The 25,930-nt window shown below is 41.1% G+C and overlaps 1 protein-coding gene and 1 non-coding gene across 6 annotated transcripts in view; both read left to right on the forward strand.

The window, feature by feature from the left end:
- Positions 1-3,351: 3,351 nt before the first annotated feature.
- TRNAG-GCC (transfer RNA glycine (anticodon GCC)) lies at positions 3,352-3,422 on the forward strand. The gene has a single exon. It is a non-coding gene; the product is annotated as a tRNA-Gly (tRNA).
- Positions 3,423-3,456: 34 nt separating this feature from the next.
- Positions 3,457-25,930, forward strand: part of CRCP (CGRP receptor component) — a 41,892-nt gene continuing 19,418 nt past the window's right edge. The window contains exons 1-6 of one of the 5 annotated variants that reach the window (XM_053995304.1): positions 3,457-3,625; positions 6,652-6,688; positions 7,981-8,079; positions 10,239-10,333; positions 18,137-18,194; positions 25,642-25,771. In XM_053995304.1, the coding sequence (XP_053851279.1) occupies positions 3,618-3,625; positions 6,652-6,688; positions 7,981-8,079; positions 10,239-10,333; positions 18,137-18,194; positions 25,642-25,771 (427 nt within the window). In that variant the 5' untranslated portion in view covers positions 3,457-3,617. Of the gene's footprint in view, positions 3,626-3,825; positions 3,899-6,651; positions 6,689-7,980; positions 8,080-10,238; positions 10,334-18,136; positions 18,195-25,641; positions 25,772-25,930 lie in introns of those variants that run through there. The other 4 variants (XM_053995306.1, XM_053995307.1, XM_053995308.1 and 1 more) reach the window with 4 other exon arrangements.

Genomic DNA, 25,930 nt, shown 5'->3' on the forward strand with positions numbered 1-25,930 from the left:
TTACTCTGGGCTTTGACAGGAGATTGCCAATGTGCTGTGAAAACATTAAGCACTGGGTTTATAACTAGAGTGAATGGGTGTAAATAAGATTTTGCTAGCCTGTGTCTGATATTACATGTGACAGGGGATATTCCATCCACATGGGATCTGTCAGCAATGCCACTGTGGATTTAGCAAACTTCCCAGGGATTAATTGGCTTGGAGTGCTCTGCTCAGCTCCTGCCCCAGTGTGTATCTAGGAAATGAATGATGAATTCTCTCTTTATTTTTAGATCAAACAGGCAATAATTATGTTTTCTGTATAATAAACAATGTAGGCTGTAGATGAATATTTTTATAATGAGAGTGGAAGTAAAACAAAATACAAGCAGAATTCCTCAACTTAAAAATGAACATCAAAGAAATAGGATTTCTTAAGGATGCTTGGAGCTGGAGAGTTGAACTTTTTTGAGGGGAAAACAGTAAAATAGCAATGCAAAATATACTTTCTAATGCAAACTGAAATGCTTTCTCATTACTGTCTTCTCCATTTGTTCTGGTTTGGATGTCTCTCCATCACCGCCTCTCAGTGATTTATTTGAAACAGAAGGATTAACTTCAAAATCCTCATCCCACAGTTAATACTGGGGAGGTTCTGAAGGAAAAGTCTCCCTCTTATTTTCCTTTCTGACACAGGGGATGGCAAATCATTCCTACATCAATATTCCCAGCTCCACCCTTTTCAAGGTGAAAATAAGTACTGGAGAGTAAATTGCCAATTCTGCAGAACAGAGAAGTTTAATTAAATATATTTGAATGTTCTCAAATATCTGAACTTTATTTGTATTTCTGTAATCAATCAGTCTCTCTCTACTATTTCACTTTTTTGCTGGAAGAGTGCAATGCTGAGGGAGTGCATCTCCAAAGGAGCTTTGGTGGCTCTGGAAATTCACTTTTCACAACAGGACTGTGAAGGAAAAGGATGGCAGAAACAGCTACAGTGCACCTTCTTTTAAAAACATCATTTTTTAAGCTGTTTTTTGCTTTGGAGAAAGAAAACAGCTCCATGGGCTGAACGTGCCGTGTGAGCACACCGTCAGCTCGGCTGACACGGAACCCTGCTGACATATTTTTCTTCAAAAAACTCCTAACTTTGTTTTTAACTCATTTTTTCAATGTAAAAGGCAAAAAAAAAAAAAAAAAGTGGAAAAAAAGAAAAAAATAGAAACCATAGGGTGCTGAGCGAAATGCTGAACACAGTAAACATCTTTCATGACAAAGAACACAAATACCCTGCAGATCTGCTGTCAATAGCAAGTCCTGGGCCCCCTGCTTTCAAAGTTAATACTGAGGCCCCTCTCTGCCCAAGCCTTGCTGGTAACAATCACAATGTTAAAATGTTGACATGCTAAGCACATTTGGAAAAACCCATGTCTGCATTCCCTATGGATGGTGCAGCATCGCTGTCTAACACCTAAAGAGCAGCAATTAAAGCCAAAGTGACCTTCTCACCTCACCCTCCTGCCCCGTTGGTTCTCTCTTGATATTCCCTTTCATGGTGGCAGTGGAGATGGAGCTGAGCCATATTTGTATTTACAGCCTACCAGGCTTCCTGTCTCCACTGGGAAATGTTTAGATGTCTATTAGGGAAAAAAAAGCTGTTGGAAGAGGTGTTTGTGTCATGCTCCTTCATCCCCAGCTGGGTTGTAAAAAGCAGCACTGATTGGAAAAATGTGTCAGGAAAGTGAAATTTTGTTGAAAGGATGGAAAAACATGTCAGGAAAGTGAAAATTTGGGAGAAAACAACATGTCAGGAAAGCGAAATTTTGGGGAAATGGTGAGGAAAATGTGTCAGGAAAGTGAAATTTTGGGGAAAGGGTAGAAAAAAACGTGCCAGGAAAGTGAAATTTTGGGGAAAGGGTAGAAAAAACATGTCAGGAAATCAAAATTTTGGGGAAAGGGTAGAAAACGTGTTAGGAAAGTGAAATTTTGGGGAAAGGGTAGAAAAAACGTGTCAGGAAAGTGAAATTTTGGGGAAATGGTGGAAATAAATATAATAATTTACTGCTGGGGGAGAGATATAAAGAGATGTAAAGGAGAATTAAGATTATTGTGCTGAAGGTTCTGAACCCTTAGCTGAAGAGAGTGGTGAGGATTATCAGATTTCTGGAATGAAACCCTGAAATGTGATTGTGTGGAAATACAGCATTTTCACATGAAACCTGCCATCCTTTCCCTTCTTTCAGGCAGCTGCACGTGGAGGGTTTGGGACATGGCAGAGCAGTCACAGAGCTTTTGCTCTGCCAGTTTTGGCCAACTTACAAGGCCAGTTAATCCTGACATGAAAAAGGGCAGCATCCATCACATCCTGTGCTCTGAGTCACACCAGCAGCTCTCAGACCTCTCTCCTGGCTCTTTTTTTATTCCACAGGGCTCCACAATAAATTATTTTGAAGTATAAATAAATTTCTACCTGTGTGTGATGGGGTGAACATGCCCACCAAAAGCTTTTTTTAGGGGTTTTCAAATTAAAAGGGCTGAAAAGCCTTTGCGGTCGGCTTTTAAATTTTGCCCAGCACTTCTAAATCTGGTGGTGAAAGTTCCTGGAAAACTGGGAGCTGCTCCTTGCCCGCTGTCCTGGCACTGGGGACTTCCTAAAGCACTGCAGTTTGCTCGTGTTACTCTGAATTGGTTTAGGATTTGCAACACTCTAAGGAGAAGAAAAACCTTAATTTTGTCAGGTTTGGTCGTGGAGAAAACAGTGGCTGGTGGGTTTTGTGCTGGAATTGTAAGGCAGAGGTTGCGGGCACAAGGCTGACCCATTCAGTTCTCTAAATCCCTAAAAGGCTCTTAAATCCCAGCTGCAAGCAAGCAAATATGACACTCCTTAGGGAGTTAGAGGTGCTGTATCTGCATATTGAATTTTCCCTGAGAGATAATATCAAAATTAAGGAATTAATATTTCCCTGGCCAGGTAATTTTCCTTGTGGTTTCCATTAGGATTTTCAGCTGTTTGCACTCATTGAAGTGTACCTGGTTTTACTGAGGATGAAAAGGGCTCTTGGAAAATTTAACAGCACATGGTTTGGATGGGAAAGAGTCACGGTGACAGCTGGGGAAGGCACGGTGCTGATGAATTTGATGGATGCATGCACGGGTGCTTTAAAAAACAACAGGAGTATTACACAACCACTTCAGCCCTGCAGCGCATGGTTAAAGATTTAATTTGAAAGTATTTTCGCGTTACTGTTTTGCTTTTGTCACAGTTAACAGCAGCTAATCGCCAATCGGAATGATTTCGGAAACAAATTATACAAGTTTCTGTCTGATCTATGCACAAAGGCTGTGATGAAAGAGACCCTCTCATCGCCGGCATTGGTGGTTCAGTGGTAGAATTCTCGCCTGCCACGCGGGAGGCCCGGGTTCGATTCCCGGCCAATGCAGCTGATCTTTTCCTTTTTTTCTTTTTTTTTTTAAGTTCCTTATTTCTCCTTCCTCTTCCGCTTCCGTCTCGGTCACCAAAGCCTCCTTCAGCTCCACTGGGCCTCGGCCCGCTGCTCCCCGCCGTGCCCCGCCGGGCTGCGGCTGCCCGGGGGTAGCGGGAGGATCCTCGGGGAGGCCGCGCCGGGGAGGACAAGATGGAGGTGTAAGGAAGGGCCTGAGGGGGGAGCACGGGGCACGGCCGGGCCTCGGAGCCAGCCTGCCGTGTCCACAGCGGGGCTGCGGGGCATCTCAGTGGGGTTTGTGTGGGGAAAATCTCCGTGCGGGTGCATCTCTATGGGCGTGGGCTGTGTGTGGGCACATCTGTATGTGGTGTGTGTGGGGGTTACATCCATGTCGGCCTGTGCGTGAGGGGTGTGAGGGTACAATGAATCCGTGAGGGATGTGGGGGTACAATTAATCCGTGAGGGATGTGAGGGTACCGTGAATTCGTGAGGGGTGTGAGGGTACCATGAATCCGTGAGGGGTGTGAGGGTGCAGTGAATCCGTGAGGGGTGTGAGGGTAACGTGAATCCATGAGGGGTTTATTGCCCCCAACAATAAGTTCAGGTGTTCTGCTCAGTGTCGGAGGGGTTTATTTTATTAAAACTCCTACCGGACAAGCTGTTGGGGCGAAAGGCTGCGTGGCTCGGCCTGGCTCGCTCTTGTCGCCTCCTGTCCCCTCCCTCTGCCCTGCGAGAGGCAAAATGGGATTTTTTTCATTATTGCCATGAGCTTTGTGTAGGAGCTGAAAGTGCTGGAGAAGGAAAAAACCTGCGGGGTTTGTGCCAGCGATTGCAAATACAATAAGAGAATCGGAATTTTGGCTGGTGGCTCTTTCAGGCCACCTTGCCGTGTGTTTTGGGCACAAAACGATAGGATTTGACCTGTTTTGAAGCTTAAAATCTCTCTTAAGTTCTGTGGACTGGTTAAATTTCTAGTTTTCATTGCATTTTAGTTTCTCTAATGGGTGGGGGCATTCATGGGATGTGTCCCCCAAAGTCACTGAGCTCCTACAGCCCTGTAATCCAGGGATGCTTTATCATCGTGAAATCTTTTCTACTGTGAACATGAAAATCAAAAGTTGATAAAAAATATTAAACATCTGCTGAAGTACAGTGAAGTACAGTCTTAATATGAGTAGCAACCTGTAGAGAAAAGAGCTGTTCTGGCTGTTGTGCACTGAGAAAAATGCTTTTGATACCATTAATAAAAAAATCTGTGATGCTTCTTACACATCCACTGAGTTTTTATTAATCTTCTTTTGCCTCCTGCCTGATTTGGAAGGGAAGCTTCGCATCTCTCCAAGTTCTTCCTGGGGATTTTTCTTAGCAGAATTACTCTGTATTTCTTACCAGAATTATCTGTTATTAGAGAAAAGCACTCTCAGAAAACAGTGTGGTTTAAATATACAACACATGTGAAACAGCAGACGTAAAAATATGAAGTATCAGTGATATTTGTAAAGATGTGATGCCCTTTACCAAGATATTTTTTTATATATGCAGCCCTACTCGAGAGTATTTTGGTTTAGACTAAAATTAGGGCAAATATGAGCTATTTAAAGACTCTAAAAAGTGTTTATATTTTTGCTGTTACCATGAAAATTTTTACCTTTCTGCTTAAGTCTTAATCACATAAAAATTAAGCAAAATTTTGAGCTGACTGCTTAAAAATACACATTAGAATCCATTAGTCAGAATTCCTTGTTTCTTGACTGTAAAATTGGTAGCTGTAAGTCAGGACCGAAGAAATTTTATTACTGTTGCAGAAGTTGATCAATTTATAATTTTGGTATTTCAGAGCCGTTGAAGTGAAAAAAAACAAAAGTCTTTTTCTGAATGGCAAAGTGGATTGGAATGAAAAAGGAAAGCAGTTGTCTTAAATAATTTCATTCTTAACCTTTGATTCCGCAGCCTCATTTGCATGGCCGTGTATTTATTTCATCCTCTCTCAGGCGAAGAATTCCATACGTAATTCTCCCTATAGAATGTCTTTGATCCGCGGGGATTTCTGTAGGGCCCGGCTGAATGCAAACATTCTGAAGACTTGCATTTACCTCCCAACAAAAGCTATATATGGTTTGTAAAACATGAATGAAAAACTAATGCGTGCCTGAGCTCACTTGCTGAAGTTTCACTCGGGTCAGCGAAATGGAAGTTGAAGTTCATCTCAGCGTATTTCAGAAGGTCCTTTTCATTTAAAAACAATGCTAGAACCTGTGGAAGTTTGTGGATGCATTTACCATTTGAAAGTGATGAACGTGACAGTTCTATTCAGGCCATTCTCGGTGCTTAACAACACATTGTACCTTTTTTGTCGGTTTTTTTTTTTTTTGCTTTTTCCTAAGCTGCAGCACGGACCTGAGAAAGGCTTTTTTTTCCTTTTGTATGGAAACTTTCTGTTGTTGTGGCTACTGACTGCTCAGCAGAATGTGTTGTTCAGGGAACAGAGGATGTTCTGGGGCAGTTTTTCTCCCTCTTTTTACTTTAAATATATAAATTTACAATGTCCAGGAGGAATAAAGGCACAATGTGCTTGGCTCTGCCAGCCTTGGATAAGGATTCTTGCTTAATGGGGACTGAGGAAGTGGAAAATGGGAAACTCAGCCTTGCCCTTCTAATATGGGAACAGGCACATAAAGATGGCAAGAATTAATAAGGAGGAAATGCAATAAATTGGTGGTTTTTTCACTCAGTACAACACATAAAAATTAAAGCTCTCTTTGTGTCTATACACACACACGTGTCCGTGGTACTAAAATACTCAGGGTGCTCTCGCCTGATAATGAAAATAGTGCTTGTAATCTGAATTCTTTTTCCCATCATTCTTTATTTGTATAAAATCCGAGGCATTTTTTCTAAGGAAGAAGCAAAGCAATTTGTTTTGAGTGTGTGAAATTGGGTGAGTGAATAAAATAGGGTGACTGAGTGAAAGGAGTGTGTTGTACAAGTGTGTTATGATTTATGGGGCAAACTGTGCAAAATATACTCAATATTTATGTCATCATTTTACTGACAGCATGGTAAATATTTTCCAGAGATGGCAACTGTAGAATCACCAAAATAATATGTCTTAGAGCTTTTTTTTTTTTTTAAACTTTAAGTTCTTTTTGTGTCTGTGACTGGGCAAAGAAAAGCTTCAAACGGTTTCATTTGGAACATAATTAATTGTTTTTGTTTTTCCTTTTAGAAAAGATGCAAATGCTGCATTGCTGAGTAACTTTGAGGTAAGTTTGTCTTCATTCTGCTTTTAAAGCAGCAATTTCAAGCTGTCATCAGTCCCTTGCATAATCTTTGGAAGTTGAAACCTGGCAGTAGCAATCAGCAAAACCTGCAGGGGATTTACTCTTCCTTGCATTTGGTTTGTTTTCAAGCAAAAAAAATCTTCTTTTTAAAGAAGATTTGGGAATGGTTTTGCTAGTAATGGGTGCTGTAGCGTTTGTTTGGTCTTGAGATTATTCTGAAGTGAGTATTTTTCTCTCATTTTAAGGGGGGTAGAAACAAATGTTGATTTAATTTAAGCCAGGTAATGGAAATGTTTTGCTTTGCTGATTAATTTCATTTTTGGAACAGTTTTAATAACCCAAGTGGTTCTGTCTGTGTTACTGTATTGCTGAAGCTGCTTTTTATTGCAGCTGTTTCATTCTATTGTGAAATTAATGTTGAGGTGTTTTATCCTGAGCTGCATCTGTCTGCAAACAGCAGAGCAGGCACCCGGTGAGTGTTAATGAGGCATCTGGGAAGAGCTCTGCTAAATTTCCTCTGAGAAATGGATGATACCCTGTCACCCAAACTGGTGTTCAGTGCCTGGCTGTTGAAACCATGTGAAAAAAATGGCAAACGTGATTTTTAAAAGTACTGATTCCCTCCAACTACTGATTCCTTTCCATTTGCTCCCCTCCCCAGTGGCAGTTCCACAGCAAAGCCAAGGTTCTGTAAATCCAGGTGATGCTTTGCACACAGAGTTCCATCCCTGCAGTTCTCCTCTGAGCTTGTTGTCCTTTTGTGTTGGCTGTCCAGGTTCACAGCCTGAGTTTGATTTCAGCATTGACAGGTGTTCCTTTTCCATAGAGGGGTGAAGTAATGGACGTTTTGTAGCTGATGATGTTCTATTTCTCACTGTCTGGAAATGTTTGGTTTCTTATTTCTCTGGACTTGTCAGTTTATAATTCTCCAGGCTGGATCATGAGTGAAGCCAGGTAAAAATGAGGGGATGAACAGTGAGAAGTGCTCTGGGTATTGACTCTGGATATACTGCAAAGCCTGAAGCAAAACATCTGAAAAAGTTCCATTCATCTATTTAAAATAATCATAGCTTTTAAAAAACAAATTCCATCCTTATTCATCACTCTAGGGCCAGAACATTTCTCATTCCAGTTGTTGGTCCATCCACCAGAATAACCACACATTTTTTGTTGTTTGGCTGATAGAAATTTCCTGTTCACTTATGATTTCCTGCTGTAATATTTTAAGGTAGAATGCTCTCAGATGCTCTAAACCACTTTATTTTTATCTTTAGGTGTACCAGTTACTTACGGATCTCAAGCAGCAGCGTAAAGAGAGTGGCAAAACCAAGCAGAGCTCTGGGCAGCAGAATCTGAACACAATCATGTATGAGGTGAGCAGCACTGGGAAAATCCATTTACCAGTTAGCTCAGGCTGCAATAATTCACACCCTTGGGGTTGTGTATTCATAATCTGGTATCAAATTTCCCCTAATTCAAACCATAATAAAATGTTTCATCTGCCACTTTTCTGTGGTTGTAAGGGTGCTGTCAGGGCAAAGATAGACAGCTGCTGTTCTTAAAATCTATAAAAGAATTTCAACATTTCAATCCCCCTGGTTTTCAACTGTTAAGGTTTGTTAGGATTTTTTTTTTAATTCTAAAAATTCCATCCTTTAAGACACAGGGCAGAGCTTGCTATCATCTGCTGAATTTGTGATATTACCTAATGTGATAATTAAGATGATGATTTCAAAGCTGAGGCACAGATTACTGGTATTTTTTTATTAACATAATTAAATCAATAATTCCCAGCCAAAACAGATAATCTAAATTGGGTTTTGATCCAAAGAAAAGCCAAACCCCACGTACAGATAACATCACTTGGATGCCAGCTGGGGAATAAACATTTCCTCCCTTGCTGGGAGGGAATTCTAAAATCTTATAATACAAATACCAACATTTAAAATAAATTAGCAACTTCCCAGAGCCTTGCAGTGAGACCCATTGTGTGTGCTGGAGAACTGCATGGGCAGCACCATGACTGACAGGCAGCTGAAAGCACTTTGCCTTTGCTTGCATGAGTAATTCTGTTGAGCCCTGACACAACTCATGTGGATAAGATCTGGCCTAGGCTTTGGTTTTGTTTTAGTTCTGGCTTTGTTTGAAAAAGGTACAGAGGCTGTCATTCCTAAGCCTTGCATTCAACAAAATAGGGGCTTACCAAAAATGGGAATTAAATCTTCATGGAGACTGACAGTCTCTTCCTGCACCTCTGGGAAACAGCTGAGGAAGATCCTGTAAGTAAATTTTATCAGGGTGCACCTGAAATCCTGAATTGCTTTGTTATTCTATATGTTAAATACCTATAGGGTGCTTGGGGGTGTGGCTGGTGTCAGTTCTGGGTGTATTTTCTATGTTTGACTGAAAGAAAAGCATCATTTGATTCTATAAGATTGTCTTTGGATTTCTTCACAAGTTCCCTACAGACTTGGATCCATTGGCACTGAAGTAACTCCATTAAAGGAGCTTTGTTTTTCTGTACTTTTGGCTTTTTCATTGATTTGAAATTGTCAAAAAAAAAAAGATGAACCTGGAAGAGAAATTACTCCTGTGAAATAATTGCATTGCATGACAATATAATAATTTCATTTCAATCACTGGTGAATAACAGCTTCATTTTATCTGGAAATATCAGACAGGGCTTAAAGAAAGGAAAAATAACTTATAATTATTTCCAGCTCTTTACTTTGGGGTTTAATTCAAGCAACAGTAAATATTTAGGAAGATTTTAAGTCCCTTCCAGTGAAAAGACAGCTGTGAACTGGAATTTTTGTGGGTTTTTTATAAAAAAATGTTTTTTTACTCAGTTCAGATTACTTTGTGTAATGTAATTCCATTATCCACCTGCTCAATGTTGTTACTGCAAATAAACAGAACATTTGCTGTCAAAGGTTGGTGGGTGTTATATGGAAAAAATTGATCAAAGTTTAATTGGCTCAATTAATTTTTAATAGCAAAATATCCTTGTAGATTTCATAACAAGCCACGTAATCTGCTTCTATCAACTTTAAATTGCCAAAAATGCAGGTGAAGGATAAAAACAAGGATAGATTAGAGATCTTAAGGAGGAATTTCTGGGCTGGCAGTGGGAATATTCCTGGCACAAAGCACATGGAAACTTGGGTTTAAGGATGAATTCAACTCTCCTGTGTGCTTTTAAAAGACAAAAACCAAACAAGGAGCAAACCAAGGTAGCAAATGTCTCACAAACAGCAAGAGGGGTTTTTTTAGCAGGCAGAGCTAAAACTCAGTCCTTTTCTGTATTCTTCAATTTGCAATTTTGTGCTTTGAACAGCTCAGATAAAGTTGATTTCCAAACCTGAATTGATTTTCCAGTTTTTCTCGAGACTTTTCAGAGTACTTGTTCCATACACAACTAGTAAAACAAGTACTAAGTAATTAAATATTAACTAATAAGTAATTAAATATGTTATTAAACTAGTATTAAATATGTATTAAACAGCACATCTTTTCTTTCTGTCCCTTGCAGACACTGAAGTACATTTCAAAAACACCCTGCAGGTACCAGAGTCCTGAGACTGTCAGGGAGTTCCTGGTAGCAATGAAAGACCATAAATTAACCAAGTAAGTGAAGCTGTGCATTTGAACAGGAGTAAAAACTCAGTTAATGGTGAAAAACTGATCCCTGTGGACAGTGTGATGATCTGATTAATGGGTTTTAAGTATTTTCTACCATTATTTAAGTGTTCAGCCAGACATCTTTTCCTTCACTCGTGGCTGAGTATTTCTTCTCTTTATGTGCTTTTTGTCCAGCATTTCTGAGATCTACATTTCAGTTATTTAAATATTGTATCAACCAACCCCCCGCTCCTCCCCCAGCAGTTTCCTGTGAAGCTGAACATCCAGTTGTTATTTTGGGAAGTTCTGCCTGGAAAAGAAAAGATTTCCTTTGCAGTTCCAAGACTCCAAGGGCTTTTTTCCCCTCTGTGAGTGCCTGTTCTTGAGGCACATAATCCTTTTGGAGCTCTGCAGAGTGGGAGCGAAGCCTGATGTAAATAGAAATGGAATCAGCTGGCCACTTGTTTGGATAGCTCTGGTCACTCCTGACTTAAAAAGCAGAAAAAAACAATATTAACTGCTTCTAAATGATTCTAGAGGAGGAGCTTTTCAGACACTGTGTTTTTATTCCCTGCTGGGAGGACTCCCAAGGAGTTCATCCTCTGGGAAAGAGGCTTTTCATTCATTTGGCTGTGCCACAGTCTGCACAGTGAGAGCTCTGGAGTGATGCAGGGCAAGTTTTTAGGCTGTGCAGAGCAGAGAAAGCAGATTGGCAGCTTTTTGTTAGAGTTTCAGTGCCCCCTCTCTACAGACAGGCACATCCAGCACAGCAGCAGCTCTGCACTAAGGGATGCTGCTCCTTGGGAATTCTGGCCTGGAATTGTGCTTGCAGTGCTTTCTTTGCCAGGTCAGTAAATCAGTGTTTAACCCTCCTGTAGCTCATTTTATCCAGCAGGGTATTCATTGATGTACCCTAATTATTTTCTGGAGGTACCAAAGCGTGGAGAAAATACCAGAGGTGTAAAGAGGTGGTAATGTGGCACTGAGAGGTCTTAAAATTGGCAGCAAACATTTCTTGAGTAGTAGTGAGCATCCTTCCCTTCTGGTAGTGTAAAACAGCCCTTTTTAAAGAGAAATAAGTTTTGCTGTCAGTGCAGGGCAGCAGTTTAGGAAGAACCAGCAGAGTAGGATTTTTCAGAGTAAAACAAACTGAATGATGTTGGTGTAAAACTCCCATTAAAAATCAAAGTGTTTATTTTTGTTTAAAGCTCATTTCTAAACTTCTTTCAGGCAGAATTTGACCAGGACCTGAGGGTTAATTCTTAGTGTTATCACTTTAGGTCCCTTCACTGCAACTGCTCCCCTGGATGGCATCTCCAAGGCTGAAATACTAAATAATTTAAGTTATAAAAGAGACACTTCCAGCTACAGATTCTCTGTCTCACAGTGCTGAGCACTTCTGTAGAAGATCTACCCAAATATTCACCTTCCTACAGCTGCTTGTTCAGTGAACTGCAAAGGTTGGAAAAGTTACAAGCTTTAAATGAGCTTTTGAACTGCTCCATTTTTTATGGATGCTCCAAGGTGCCTTTGGGGTTGGATATCATCCTGTGTGTCCTTTTCCTGAAGCAAGGGAATTATCCCCAAATCATTTCTTGTGCATGGTGGCAGCAGAATGAGAGTGAAGAGCCAGCCAGTGGTGTAGGTGACAAATTTACTCTGTGAGAATTCAGATTTGTTTTGTGAGCATCCTGTACAACTTCTATCTGGTAAAGAACTTCCCAACTCTGCCACGTGCTTTACAGAATGAAACCCAGAATTGTTTTGTGTGATCCTGGCACTTCTTTTTTTCTGATCTTTTCCATCTTTTGCATTGTCCACCAGGGCCCACCTGGCATCCCCTTCACCCCAAACCACAGAGAGCACAAAGGCTGCAATTACTCTTTAGGGCACTTTATGTTAAACCACTTAAAGCAGTGATGCCTCCAAGGCAATTTGGAGCTACCCTTTGGTTCCTAACTAAGGTCATTTCAACACTGCTTCTCTTGTTCAATAAAAAGGCTTTGATGGTTTCCATTCTGTGGGATGGAGCTGGTGTTTAGGGATTTCATTCCAGCTGTGTGCCAGAGAGCTTCCTTCCCTTGGAGAGGAAAGTCCTGCAGTGTTTGCTCTTCCAGGACCTTGCTTGTGTGATCCCTGTAATGACCTTTCCTCCCACCAAGGGTAATGAGCTCCAGACTCTCTTTGCTGCTTCCTTTCTGGGTAAGGCACCCCAAAATGTGCTCTCTGACCTGCTCAGACACTGTCTGTGCTGCTAACAGCTCTCTGCAGTGGCTGATGAGATTTATTTGTGTTAATTGGGGTCTGTCCTCAGACAATGTAGTCTGGTTAAAGGGTCAGCAACACCCCATCACCCCAGACTGCTTCCCTGCCCTTTACATTCCTGTCATGACTCCACCTCTAATCAGAGAGGAAACAATTAAACAGTGTGTTTATGCTCTTAATCAGGCTTAGCCTATTTCCTAAGACCAGGATTTGCAGCCCTGCCTTGGGCTGTGCCATTCCCTGCTCAGGCTGTGATTGCTGCCCTCAGCACTAGGCTGTGCTCGTGGATGGGAGAATCCCCAGCTGGGAAGAGAGAGCAGCCAGGGAAACACCAACAACTGAGGCACAGCAGAGCTTTGAATCGAGGGAATTCTTATTTTTCCTTCCACAGCCCTGCAGATGTCAGGCTACACGTGATGTCTCTGCTCCAGTGAGAGAACTGGTAACAGAATTCTGGCAAATTCTGCAGTTCCTGGAGAATCACCTCAAATCCTTCTGTTATCACTGATTTTTGCTACTCAAAAAAATAGGTTAACAGACCTGCATCCATTTTGTGATGGATTTGTCTCATTACTGTTACAGACACACAAAAAAAAGCTTCCTAAAAGGCAGGTTTTAAAAATAAACACCATGTGCAAACAAATATTCTAGAGTCATTTCAGAAAGCTGCCTTGCTAAATGGGGCAAATTCAAAGCCAGATATTTCACTGGTATAGTTAAGGTGTGGTAAAACAGTTTCCCCCATAGTTTTTAATAATTACTTTGGTAAAATTCAAACTATAGAACTGACATTTTTTTTTAAGATTAAAGCTCTGAACCCACAAAATGAATTTTATTATTACCTTGTTGAGGCCTCAGGCTTTGGCTGAAGCTCCAGTTCAGTGAGCCATGTTGTACTTGGAAATAGAGTTTGCCACTAGCAGATCATTTTCCAGTCTTAGTGCTGGAATGGCTTCATATTTTTAAGGTATAGTGAATTGCATTGTATGAAAAGAACATTTATTCAGCTGGAACTCTGTAATTATGGTTCAATGAAAACTGGCTCTACTTGTGCTTCTTCCTGCCACTGATAGCCTATCTTGCATCTAATTTTGGGATAACCAAATTTCCAATCACTGCATATTATAATTTTTAAAAAACTGGTCAGGAACATTGCCCTTTTTGTCTTTAAATCAACACAGCTGAGGAAGTGTTGAGCTGAAAATCTTCAGTACTTTTAGAAAATATTTTCCCTCATGACTGCCAAAAACTACAACAGATACAAACCTCTGCAATATTAAAGGCTGAAGGATTTGCTTTGTAATTTTTGTCTCCTCCAGAGCTTTCAAAATGAATATTTAACAGCAAGTCAGCATCGTGCTCATTGAACAAGAGCATCATTTAAGAGGCTTTAAGAGGATTATTCTCAGCTTTTCCAGTGGGAATCCTCATGGAGAATCACAGCACCCACTGGGGCTGTGATTTCCCATTTTGGGGAAATCCTCCCTCAGCCAGACCCCATGCTCAGGACTCAGGCATTAAAAGTTGCCATGGCTTATTCAGGACCATGGGATTTATATTTCCAGCAGGAATCAAACCCCTGGTTGTGTGTCCAGCTGTTCCTTCATGGTTTTCCTAGTAACCCTCAAACATCCATTCCTGAGGATAAATTTGCTTCTGCTCAGGCACAGATGTTTGAAGGGTTTTTTAAGCTCTCTGTGCTGGATCTTGGCACTGTTCTCTCCTTACACAGACCTCTTGCTGGAAAAACATTCTGGGAGTTCAGCAGATTAAAAAAAGGGCAATACCAACACACAGAGGAGATTTTGGTTAAAATATAAACTGCAAAAGTTTGCTTAGTGCTGACAGAAAATTATGCATTTTGTCTGAATTTCCACAAGAGGATGGAAGTATTTGTATTATTTTTTAGAATGGATGCATCAATGTAGGAATGTTCTGTCTGTGATCTTGAACATGGACCAGAGGTGGTTTTTGTCCTGTAGAAATGTATTTTAGGATTTTTAGATTGAACTCAACATCTTCACCTCCTCCAGCACTCTCACCTCACACACCTCAGATCCCTTTTCCTCCCCATAGCTGCACAGGCTTTTGTCCCCTGCAGCCTGAGCTTTGTGTGTGTCCCCAAACCCACTCCAGAGCATTTTTCCATCCTGGAAAAGCTGCTCCTGGCTGCAGCTGAGCCCCAGAGCTGCAGGATGTGGGCTGAGGCTCAGCCCCACAGCAGGAATTGCCATGGTGGGATTTCTCAGCAGGCAGGTCCTGTACAGCTCTGCAGCATGGCCCATTAACTCTGATTAGTGGGATCTTGCTTTTATGTGAGAACATTGCTTTCTCTGTCACTCATCTTTTGTATGGATTCTCTTCTTGAGTGAGCAGCTTTCGTGTTCCAAACTGGTACTAAAATCCAGGCAGAGCAGGGAAAATGCAGATGCTGAACTTTGGGGGCAGTGGAGCTGAAAATGTTCTTCACCTTCTGTTTGGATGAATGAGACAGTTCCCCTTTTTATTTAACGAGCATCAGTGTGCCATGGCCATGAGTGCTGTAGGAAGTGTAAAGATGAATTCATGGGACCTGGAAAAAGTTAATTTTACTTTTTAGATTTAATGGAGCATGAACTAAATTCGGGCTTAGGTCTGTGCCCAAGCCAAACACTGCAATCAGGGCTGATCCTACTACAAGGTTGCCTTAATCTCTGATGAAACTGTGGTTATTCAAGTTTTAATTTGTGTGTGTGCTGTCAGGAAATTCCAGGTACACAGAGAGCCTGACCCCAGCAGTCACTTTTTGGGATCAGACCCACAGCCTGGTCCCAGCAGTCAGTTTTTGGGATCAGTGTTGAAAAGGTGCAGTGGGTACTGAGCTCCAGCTCAAACCTTTGCCTTCTGCTGCTGCTGAGGGCTGAGCAATCCAGTCTCCTACTAAATACAATTTAGAGACATTTTGGGAGTGTTTGTTTCATTGCTTCCCTCATAATCACATATTACCATGTCTAAAGATCGTTATGTCGGGATGTTAATTAGTGCTTATGCTGCACAAGCAGTTCTAGATGAAATATGGCATTTATGCAGCTTTTGGTTTTTTGGGGTTTTTTTTGCACCCTGCTGCTTGTTCCTTTGTGTTGTTTTGCATCATTTTCCAGTAGGGAGCTTTGCTGATCAAAACCAGCCATGAAATCCTTCAGATTACACATCTGAATGTGTTAATCACTGCAAGTTCTCTCTCATTTTTCTGTACACATTTATAAAAACTGCAAATACCCTGAAATGCTGCTTTTAGGATCTGTTTGGCCTGACTGTAAAATTTCTGTCTATCCCTAATGAGTTGGAGTGCTGTTCATGGCTTATAAGCAAAAACTCTTGGAGAGGTGACCCTTTTTTGTTGTGCCCTCTGTTTCTTCAGGAAACATCAGCAGTTGCACTAACTGATTGTTTTAGTTATGATGTGTAACTGGTTACACATTTTATTTAATTTATTTAATTTATTTCTGCTTGCTGCTGTGCCAATAATTTTCCTGTGATAAACACAGCTCTACCTGCTTGAACATAGCTCTGGGTAAATCAGGTTTGCATTCTTCAGCTCAGGCATAAAATGGCTTTTGCCATTTGATCCTCTTTATTTGGCTCTGGAGTTTATATTTCAAGGATATTACTTTGAAAAGAAGAAGATGAGGAACTGTATGTAATAGAAGTCAGATAATGTGCTTTGTGTGGTGGAGCTGGAGGATTGGGATCTTTCTTGCTGCAAAAGAGAAGAAAGAGTTGTTTGAGAAGGCTCTGAAGTGTCATGTGAGAGAAACTTGGGTAAAATATGAATTCATCACAGTCTGTCCCTGTAAGTAGGGCTGGAGGAGGAGGAGGAGGAGGAGGAGGAGGGAGGTTTTTACAAGGAGGATCCTCACAGGAGCTGTTAGAGAGCTCTGGAAACTGAGGCACCAACATTTGCTTGGCCAGGCAGCAAAGCAAAGAGCACTGAAAGCACCAGCTCTGTCTCCATCAGGCACCAAAGCAGGGAATTCCCAGTTCTGGAGGAAAAATCTTCCAAAAATCCAGCTGAATTGGCCATATTTTTATGGAATAAAGGTATTATTTAATATGCTTTCCCCAGCTCTGCATGGCAGTGCTGCCTTTAGCTTTGCTTTTACACAAGTGAGTTTTATCTCTGATTGATTCTTTAAATCACCTGCTTTCCATGTAAAGGATTTGAGTGCTCATCTCCTGTCATTATTGGGGTTTTATTCCTGGTTTTTATGGCTGTGGTAGATGGCAGCAGTTATAAACACCTCATCTTCCTGCCTGTAAAGTGCTCTTGAGTTCAGAGCAAAATCCAGCCATGCTCTCTGCAGCCTCCTGTTAGAAACACCAAAGAGATTTGAGTGATTAACATGGAAAAACAAAGGAGGTGGATTCCCTGCTTCCCATCACCAATGAAAACATATTTTGGCTCTCCAAAAGCAAAGCAAATTAATAATAGATAAATAAATAAATAGGAGGTTTTCCTAGAGCTTTCTGTTAGGGATTGTTAATATCTCACAAATGCTGGATTGAAAATTTACAGGCTTTTCTTCTGAAGCTGAAAGTGATGATGAAAATGGACATTTTAGCTGGCTCATCCAGCAGCCAGTGGCAGAGGCCTTTTGAAATGAAATTATATCTCTGAGGTATCTCCAGACACACAGAAATTGTTGGTTGTAAACATGGAGTGATCTGTGTTCTCTTAAAAGCTGTGAGGTTTCCTTTTTAAATTCCCCCAGGGGAAAACCCTCCAGAACCAGATTAAATATGCTTTAAACCCTCCAGAATCAGTTTAAATATGCTTTAAACCCTCCAGAGTCCATTTAAATCTGCTTTAAAGATGCCCTATAATAAAAAGTCCAGGATGTTCAGCTCACCATGAGAATGGTTCAGTTTTACTTAATGCTGAAGATGAAGCATCATCTTTTTTAAGGAACAAATTGCTCCACGTTTTTTCTCTCTGAATGGAAAAGCAGATTTTAATTTTGTGCTTTTGAAAAATGTATTTCTACCTTGGAGAAGGTAACAAATGCCAAGATTTCGTTTTTTTCCAAATTGTAGTTCCCTACTGGAACTTTGTAATTGCAATGAGCTAAAAGAATAAACTTCTTTAAGTTTAAAGAAAGAAAGTTGCTGCCATTTGATGAGATTGTAACTCCTTAGGTATGAAAATTGTTCTTGTGGTTGTGTGTTCATGGCAGAAGTTTTGCATGTCTGGTGAGTGGTTTAACATTTCTGCAGAGCTTTAACAAAGCAGCACTTAATTAATGCTTGCACAGTAATGATCTGAGGGTCTCTGCTTGCCCCCTTGGGCCAACAGCAGCATGGCTGAACACAGGAAGGTCCCCAAATCATTAAAATATCCAAATTATGGCCCTTCAGCCACACTGCAAACCCTGCCAGGATCATTCCTGGCAGTGACATTTCTTCCCTATCAGGAAACATCAGGAATGTGTTTGCATCACTGCAGCCATTGAGGGGATCCTCAAACCACCCAGTAATGTGGATTTTCTTCCACTGTGCTTTTACCAGGGCAGAAAAGCTGCAGCTGCTGAACCACAGGCCTGTGAGTGCAGTGGAGATCCAGCTGGTGAGTAACAATGCCTGGGCCTGTTCAAAGCTTAACTGGAAGCAGCTTTAACCTTGGAGATCAATTGAATAATTGCTTTCTCATGGGCCAGTGATTGAATGTATCCCTTTATTTTATACACATTTTACATCCACGGCTTCAAATCCACTCAGCTTCCTGTCAGAGCCCTCTCAGACAGATTCTCCACCTCTGTTTGTTTCAGTGGCACATTTAAACTACCCAATGCAGTCATTAAAGGTGATTTATGGAAGTATTGCAAATAAGAATATATTTAATCTTTTTGCTGTGCAGCTCTGTGATGGAATACTTTATTTTTGTACATCTTCCCTGGTTGTTTTAATGGCATGTTTTAAATTTTTTTTTGTTACACCAAAATCCAAAATTCTAAAAAGAAATGAGCAGTAATGCAGGATGAGAAATGGGTATAAACTTTCTGATGGAAAGTAACCATTGTCAGTTTAAGAATAATTCAGCTGTAAAGAGGGATTGTCACTAAATAGAAATAGATGCTTCTGTTCTCTCAAGCATCTCCTCAGGAGTACAAACCCCTGTGGTAATAAAGAGATTGTTACAATCAGGATATTATTTCAATAAAGATCTCTTGCATTAAGAACATCTGTTTGCAATCTTCCCCTGGAACCAAGCTGAGGGGGAGCAGGATCATATTTTGCTGCAAAAAAAAAAGGAGGAAGGATTAAAGAGGGACCAGTAGGACAATTTTTCTTCTGTCACCAGGATGAAAATGCTGAAAGCATCTCAGAAGAATGATTCCAGCTGAGGAATGCGTGCTGTGTTCTGGGCCTGAGCAGATCAGTGTCCAGCAGCAGCCCAAGCAGGAGCTTTGAGTCAGTCAGAAAGCTCCATTTGGAGCCTGTCTCACACCTGTTAGCTTAGACAGATTTATTTTATTGCCATCTGCAGGCTTTCCTTCCCTTCTTTAAATGCAGGCATCTTTTGGGGCTCTCGGGTGACTGCATGGCTTTGTCTCTTCTCTCCTGTCCCACCTGCTTCATTGTTATCCTGCCTACCCATAAAATATTGTATAAAAATAACATATAAATATAGATATATATGTTTAGATAGACTTATAAATATAAAATAAATAAATATATATAATTAATTTATACATAATATAATATATAAATATTATATTTATTTTATATTCTATAAACATAACATAATAGAAATATTGTATAAATAAACAATATATAATAAAGATCTAGAATAAATATATACCTATATATTTTTATAAATCTATAAAGTAAATTTAAATAACTAATATATAATATATAAAATAATATATAATACAAAAAATATATTATTAACATATAATATATGAAATATCGAAAATCGTTTTCTCCTGTGTCATGTTTGAAGAAAATAAGAATTTTGGACCTTTCTATTAGAAGTCAGCTTTCTGTAGAGTTAATTTAGCTATTCCAATATTTGGAATATTTTAGATATTTCATATTTTAGATATTCCAAGTTTCGTAGTGTCAAAGTTAAATAAAACTCGTTGTTGAAACTTAGAGAGCACAGCCACAGGATTTGAGCTGTCAGTTCATTATTGATCCATCTCCAGTGATCAGAGCCAGCTTGTGAAAAGTTTCCCATCTGTACATTTGGGGTTAGCCTGAGTTTGTCTTCTCCTGGAAGCCGTGGGGAGCAGTTGCTGCTGTTCTGTTGTGGTTCCCCTGCACTCCCAGGGCACATTTCCTTCCCCACATCAGCACTGCAGGGTGTCCTGGCTGTTAACCCTGTGCTCCCCAGTGCTGCACACATCAGCACTGCAGGGTGTCCTGGCTTGTTAACCCTGTGCTCCCCAGTGCTGCACACATCAGCACTGCAGGGTGTCCTGGCTTGTTAACCCTGTGCTCCCCACAGCTGCACACATCAGCACTGCAGGGTGTCCTGGCTTGTTAACCCTGTGCTCCCCACAGCTGCACACATCAGCACTGCAGGGTGTCCTGGCTGTTAACCCTGTGCTCCCCAGAGCTGCACACGTTGGAAGTGCCTCCATCAAAGCCTTTGGAGCTCAGGGGCTGCTGGGGAGCTGCAGGTTGGTGCTCCTGACATCCAGAGCTGGGAGAAGCAAGGAGATGATGTTGCTGTTCAGGTGCTGGCTTGGACCCTGTGTTTGATGAGGACAGAGGCTGCAGCAGTCACTGAACACACAAAATCTGCCTTTTCTGGGTATAAAATCATGCAGAGGTCACCCATGCACAGGTTCCTGCAGGAGAATCCATTCCCTGCAGTGCTGGATGAGACACAACCTGCTGAGAAGTGAATTCTGGCTCCAAAATTTGATTTTAGGTTGAGAACCTTGATCCTGAATCAAGAGCTTTGATTCTCCCCTCACTGAACTTGCCCCTGAATCAGAAATAAATGCTGGGGAGAACTTCTGAGCAGTTCCTGAAATGGGGGCACATCAATCTTATTTTTCAGAAAGCTTTAAACAAAATGCCAGCCTGGTCCAAGCTGGCTCTCTCTTGCTCAGTTTTGATGTCTCAGATGTCCAGCCTGACCATGGAATGGGGTCTGATTTACCTGGCAGGCTCATGGGAGAGGATATTTATCATTATCATTATAATTACTGCAGCTTTTTAGTATTTTACTCTCCCTCTACAAAATTCCTTATTTTTAGCTGTATGCAAACAATAAATCCATTTTGATAAAATTATTTTGCAGCTAAAAAGCAAATTTCTGTTGTGATCTTTTGTAAACCTTAATGCATAAATTGCTGCCCTTGTTCATCTTTGCCTTTTCCAGCTCCTGTGCCAGGATTTATTTTCCAGCAACAATAGCAACAAAAGGAGCATGAAATTCAAATTCTTACCCCACAGAGTAAAACACTGTACACATTGCAGCTATCTTGACCTCCTGATTTAATCTTTAACATATGTTGGGCCAGGCTCAGTGATTCCCAAAAGGAGGAAATAAAAAGTCAGGGATGTTCAGCTCACCATGAGAGTGGTGAAGATGAAACATCATCTTTTTTAAGGGACAAGTTGCTCCACATTTTTCTCTCTGAGTGGAAAAGCAGATTTTAATTTTGTGCTTTTTAAAAATGTATTTTTAAATATGAAATTACCTTGGAGAATTTCATATTTATGTGCATAACCAGGCTGGCACATTGTCTTTCATACTGGAAAATAATAATGACAAGTATTTTGGAAAATGAAAGATCTTAAGGGGGTTGAAACAGTTTGTTTTCTCAACAGTGGATTTTGCCTTGCCTTTGGTTAATTATCTCTGAGGGACATTAATTCAATCATTCAGTCTTTTACTTTATTTTTTAATGTGTTTTTTTTTTCCTATTGATGTGGTGCTGAGCAGTTTCAAATCACTGCTCAAAGGAGGAAATAACTGTGATTTTCTCATCAAACATCTCCCTCCCCCACTGGAGCTAAATTATGTGCTTGATTGCTTTGGAAATGATCAGAGTCCCTATTTCCTTTATTACTGTACTTTAGTGATTATTTAAAAATCTAATTCTTAGCTTATTATTCCAATAAACAATAGCTTTTAACCCACAGGTTGTTCTTTGATGCTGAGGTTTGTTGACCAAATGCTGAGAGAATTTCTCAGTTCTTTCAGAATTTTTTGGGATCCTTCAGTGTGGCTTTATTTATTCTTCATTCTTGATTTATTGTTAAGTCTCAGGAGACTAAACCAAATAAACATTAGCACTGAAAGCAGCACAGGGAGGAGGATGAAGTCTCTTAAATTCTGCTTTTATTTGGGTAAGCACAAAAGATAGGTATGGTTTGAATTAAGGATGTTTGTCCTTGTTTCACTGAGTAAAAAAAAAGGAATTTAGACAGTCCTGAGTGATTTTGTGCTTCTATTTGTCTGTGGCACTGTGAACATAGATTTACACCTTAATTTGTGAATAAACATTTTAATCCCTGGGATTATCTTCATGGGCTGGCTGTGAATTTCTGAGAATTAAATTTTGAACTGCAGGGGGAATGTGCTGCTTTTAGTTTGAGCTGGAAGAATTTTATGCCAATTAATTTATAAAGTTTTCCTCTTTGATTAGCTGTAGAGCATCGTGGAAACTAAATGGGATCAATGCTGACTTTATGAATATATTGCAGTGGAAATTGAGTAACAAACTGCTCTAATTTGGGTGAAATAGAAATTATTAGTGAGTTCTGAGCTGAGTGAATAATCACATTTCACAGGTAACACACACTGGGTGTGGTTATGAATGACATGGATGAGCTGCAGCATATTTTGCTAAACCCCTGGAGTTTTTTTGGGGCAGCACAGCCTTGAATGCTGAAAAGCAGCACTGAGAATTATTTATAACATCAGGGTGCTTTTAATGCAGAAATTGTATTTCTGTCAGACTCCCCACTTCTGCTCCTCACCCAAATCTCCAGATATTGAGGCCAGCAGCACTGGCCAGAAATACCCCAAAGTTTTCACATGGCATCCTCTGAGAGGGGAAACTGTTCCCATTAGGGCTGGGTGGCACTGCCAACATCAACATCTGAGCTCATCCCCTCCCTTCAAACATTTGCATTTTTGTTTTCTTTGCTATAAACTTTGCATTCCTGGCTGCTTATGGGCTCAGTCTGGCTCTTGAGCACTTTCAGTCAGTGCTGGGCTTTTGGCTGGAGATTTTCTCCAAGATTGGTAAAATTGCTGCTGGAGAAGGAGGTACCTGAATCCAGTTGGGGTTCTTTGCCTCTTAGGCTGCTTCTTACATCTCATTTCTCTTCTCAGCACCATATTTTTTAGTGCTCTCAGCATCAAAGGTATTTTGTCTTGCAGCTGTAAATCAGAAGGCTGTGGGAACATCTGCTGAATGTAGAATGAGTGACCTCCTGTTCCCCCTGAGATCTGTTTTCTTTTAGGATGGTTTCATTTGCCTCTTTATCTGTGTGCTGTCTGTGCTTAATTTTTGAATTTTTCCTTTTGGCTTGTTGCTTTGCTGCTTCCTCACTGCTTATGTTTTCGTAAATCATCTCAGGCTGTTTTTTCACTTCCTGAAAGAGTGAAAAAAATTGATTTTCACAGTTTGTGCTTTTGATCCTTTGAAATCTCAAATAATATCACAACAAAATAAAGCTGAAGCATCAACTTGACTAAGAAGCTGTCTGTCCATCCTGCTAAATGTTGATTTGTGTCTGTTGGTGATTCCTGGAATCTGCTGGAGAGGCACCAAGAGTTGAAGGAATTCCCACTTCCCTCTGGATCTGTCAGCAGAAGGGAATTTGGGAGCTCCATCCCCTCCTCAGTGCAGGGTCTGGCATCTCTAAAAATGCTTTTCACAACATTTTAGTGCGACATCACTTAGAGCACCAGAGCATCTGAAACACCAGAGATGATTCTCTTTCATCAGCTTCGTGCTCAGCTGGGATTTCTGGGGCTGCCAGAGCATTCCCCAGAGCTGCTGTGTCTGTCCCTGCAGTCTGTCAGCCTCGTGCTGTGCCAGTAAAAATGACATCAGTGGGGTTGTTCATGCTGGGAGTTGGGATATACGTACTCCATTACTCATCTGGAGTCACTGGGGAGCAGGGAGAAAACAGGGAGTAGAATTCACATGTTCTGCCTTAAAATCAGGAGGTGGTAAGAGCTGATCAGAAATGCCTGGGTTTTGTTTGAGTTCTGATTTCATCAGAGCAAGCACCTAAAGGAGAAAGTGGAGGGGAAAAAAAGGGAGAGGAGATACAGATATAGCTAAAACTAAAATGGGAAGAGGGTTGGACTTTATGTCATGCAATAAATCAAATCTAACAAGGCCAAGTGCTGTTTTTCTGAGGGATGGTAACAAATCTGGGAGACACTGATTCAATCATCCTACCTGGAGTGATCCAGGTGTCCAAAGCACCTGGGCAGGTTCTTTGTGCAGCTCCTGCTCCTACAGCACCCACCCCACCTTGAAAATTGAGTGTACCAGTAATGAATAACCCCATAATCCAGTCTGAAAGCCAGGCTGATAATCCTCTGTGAGATTTAACAGCAAAGGTCATGTGGAGAGGAGTGATTTGTCAGCAGCACTGACACCGAGGAGCGGGTGGAGCAGATTTGATCATGGAATCACAATCCCAGAATAGTTTGGGCTGGGAGAGACCTGAAAGAACATTTAGTTCCAGGGACATCTTCCACTTGTACACTTCCTGGTGTGGTGCTGATGCTCCAAGGTGTGCTGAGATGATTCCCTGTGGGAATTGCTGGCAGGAATCAGCTGCCAGGGGCTCTCCCAGCCAGGGCAGGAGGATTTGAGTGCGTTTGAGCACAGGCTGTGCAGAGGAGCAGCTGCTGGGAAGCAGAGCCAGGGCTGCTGTTCAAGCCAGTGTCCTACAGTAGTTGTTGAGCTTGGAAAGCCACTCCACAGGGATTTTCATCCTTTGATGGGGATAGTCCCCAGGAAGTCATTAACAAATGGAATCTCAGTGTCTGCCTTTTGCTGAGGAGTGGATTCTCTGTGTGTGTGCAGATCTGTGGATGATCCTGATGAAAGATAATCAGATTGTGCAAAGAGGGCTCTGAAGAAAAACAAAAATGAGTTGAAATCCCACTCTGCTTTTCAGAAGGCATCTGAAGAACTGGCAGTTTGCAGCTAGAGCTGATTAAACCTGCATTGACTTGCAACCATCATTACTATAAATCACTCCTCTTCAAAGGCCATTTTCAAGGACTTGCTGTAAAAAGAAGAAAACTCAAACCCCACAATCCTAATTGGTTTCATTTGTGTTTGAAGACTTCTTACTTGCTTTTCCAGTCCTCTGACAAGCTTTTTTTTCCTTTTAACAGCTGCCTATAAATTAGGGCAGTTGTTTTACTGGTAGCAATGATATAAAAGCTGCCACAGCCCCACAGTGGGAGTAGGTCCCTAATTAATCTCATGGAATCCTGGAGTTGAGTCATGACAGTGTTTTTGATGTTGCTCAGAGCTTTTAAATGTCTTTATATCCAGGAGTCTCCCAGTCCAAGCAAATTCCAGTAGAGTACAGCTGCTCTAGGATGAGGTGGTTTCTTTTATGGGCTGGTTATTTCGTGCAGGTATTGGATGAGATGTCAAGGTCCAGGGAATCCCTCTCAGGATATTCCATGAAAACACAAAAACTTGGGAAAAAGGTCAGGAAGGTGAGGCTGCATCTGAGCTAAAGGAAAAGCCTGGCTCAGGACAAGGATGTGGAGGTTGAGAGAGGCTTTAGGATAAACCAGGCTGTTCCCAGGGTGGTGTTTTCCTTACTGTAAGGAAAGCAGGATCTCATTACACAGTGCCAATTGTCGTGGTGAACAATGGAGTTCTTTCTTTTTTTTTTTTTTTTTTTTTCCCGAAATATTCCAAGAGTTCTGCTTTGTAAAATACTTTTGTGATGAGCTCAGGCTGTGCCTTGACAAAGTCTTCCCTGCTGAGCTGAGTCCTTCTCCCCGAGGGAGGAAGTGTGGATTTGATGATGCCAATGGGTTTTTTTTTGACCTGCAGATGGTGGAAGAAAGCGAGGAGAGGCTGACAGAGGAGCAGATCGAGTCCCTCCTGCAGACAGTCACCAACATCCTGCCAGGGGATCCAGAGGAGCAGCAGAGGGACTCAGCAATGGCAACAGAAGACAAAGGTGACCAGGCATAGGAGGCAGCACTTCCAGAAGAGAACCAGCTGCTCTTAGTCTGGGTTTGATACCAGTTCAATCCTGTATTGCACATAACTGTAAAATATATTCACATTTTTATGATCTGGAGGTGATGAGGGAACCAATTGTTCATAAGGAAGAAGG

This window comes from Vidua macroura, chromosome 20 (genome assembly GCF_024509145.1).
Source record: "Vidua macroura isolate BioBank_ID:100142 chromosome 20, ASM2450914v1, whole genome shotgun sequence".
NCBI lineage: Eukaryota > Metazoa > Chordata > Aves > Passeriformes > Viduidae > Vidua > Vidua macroura.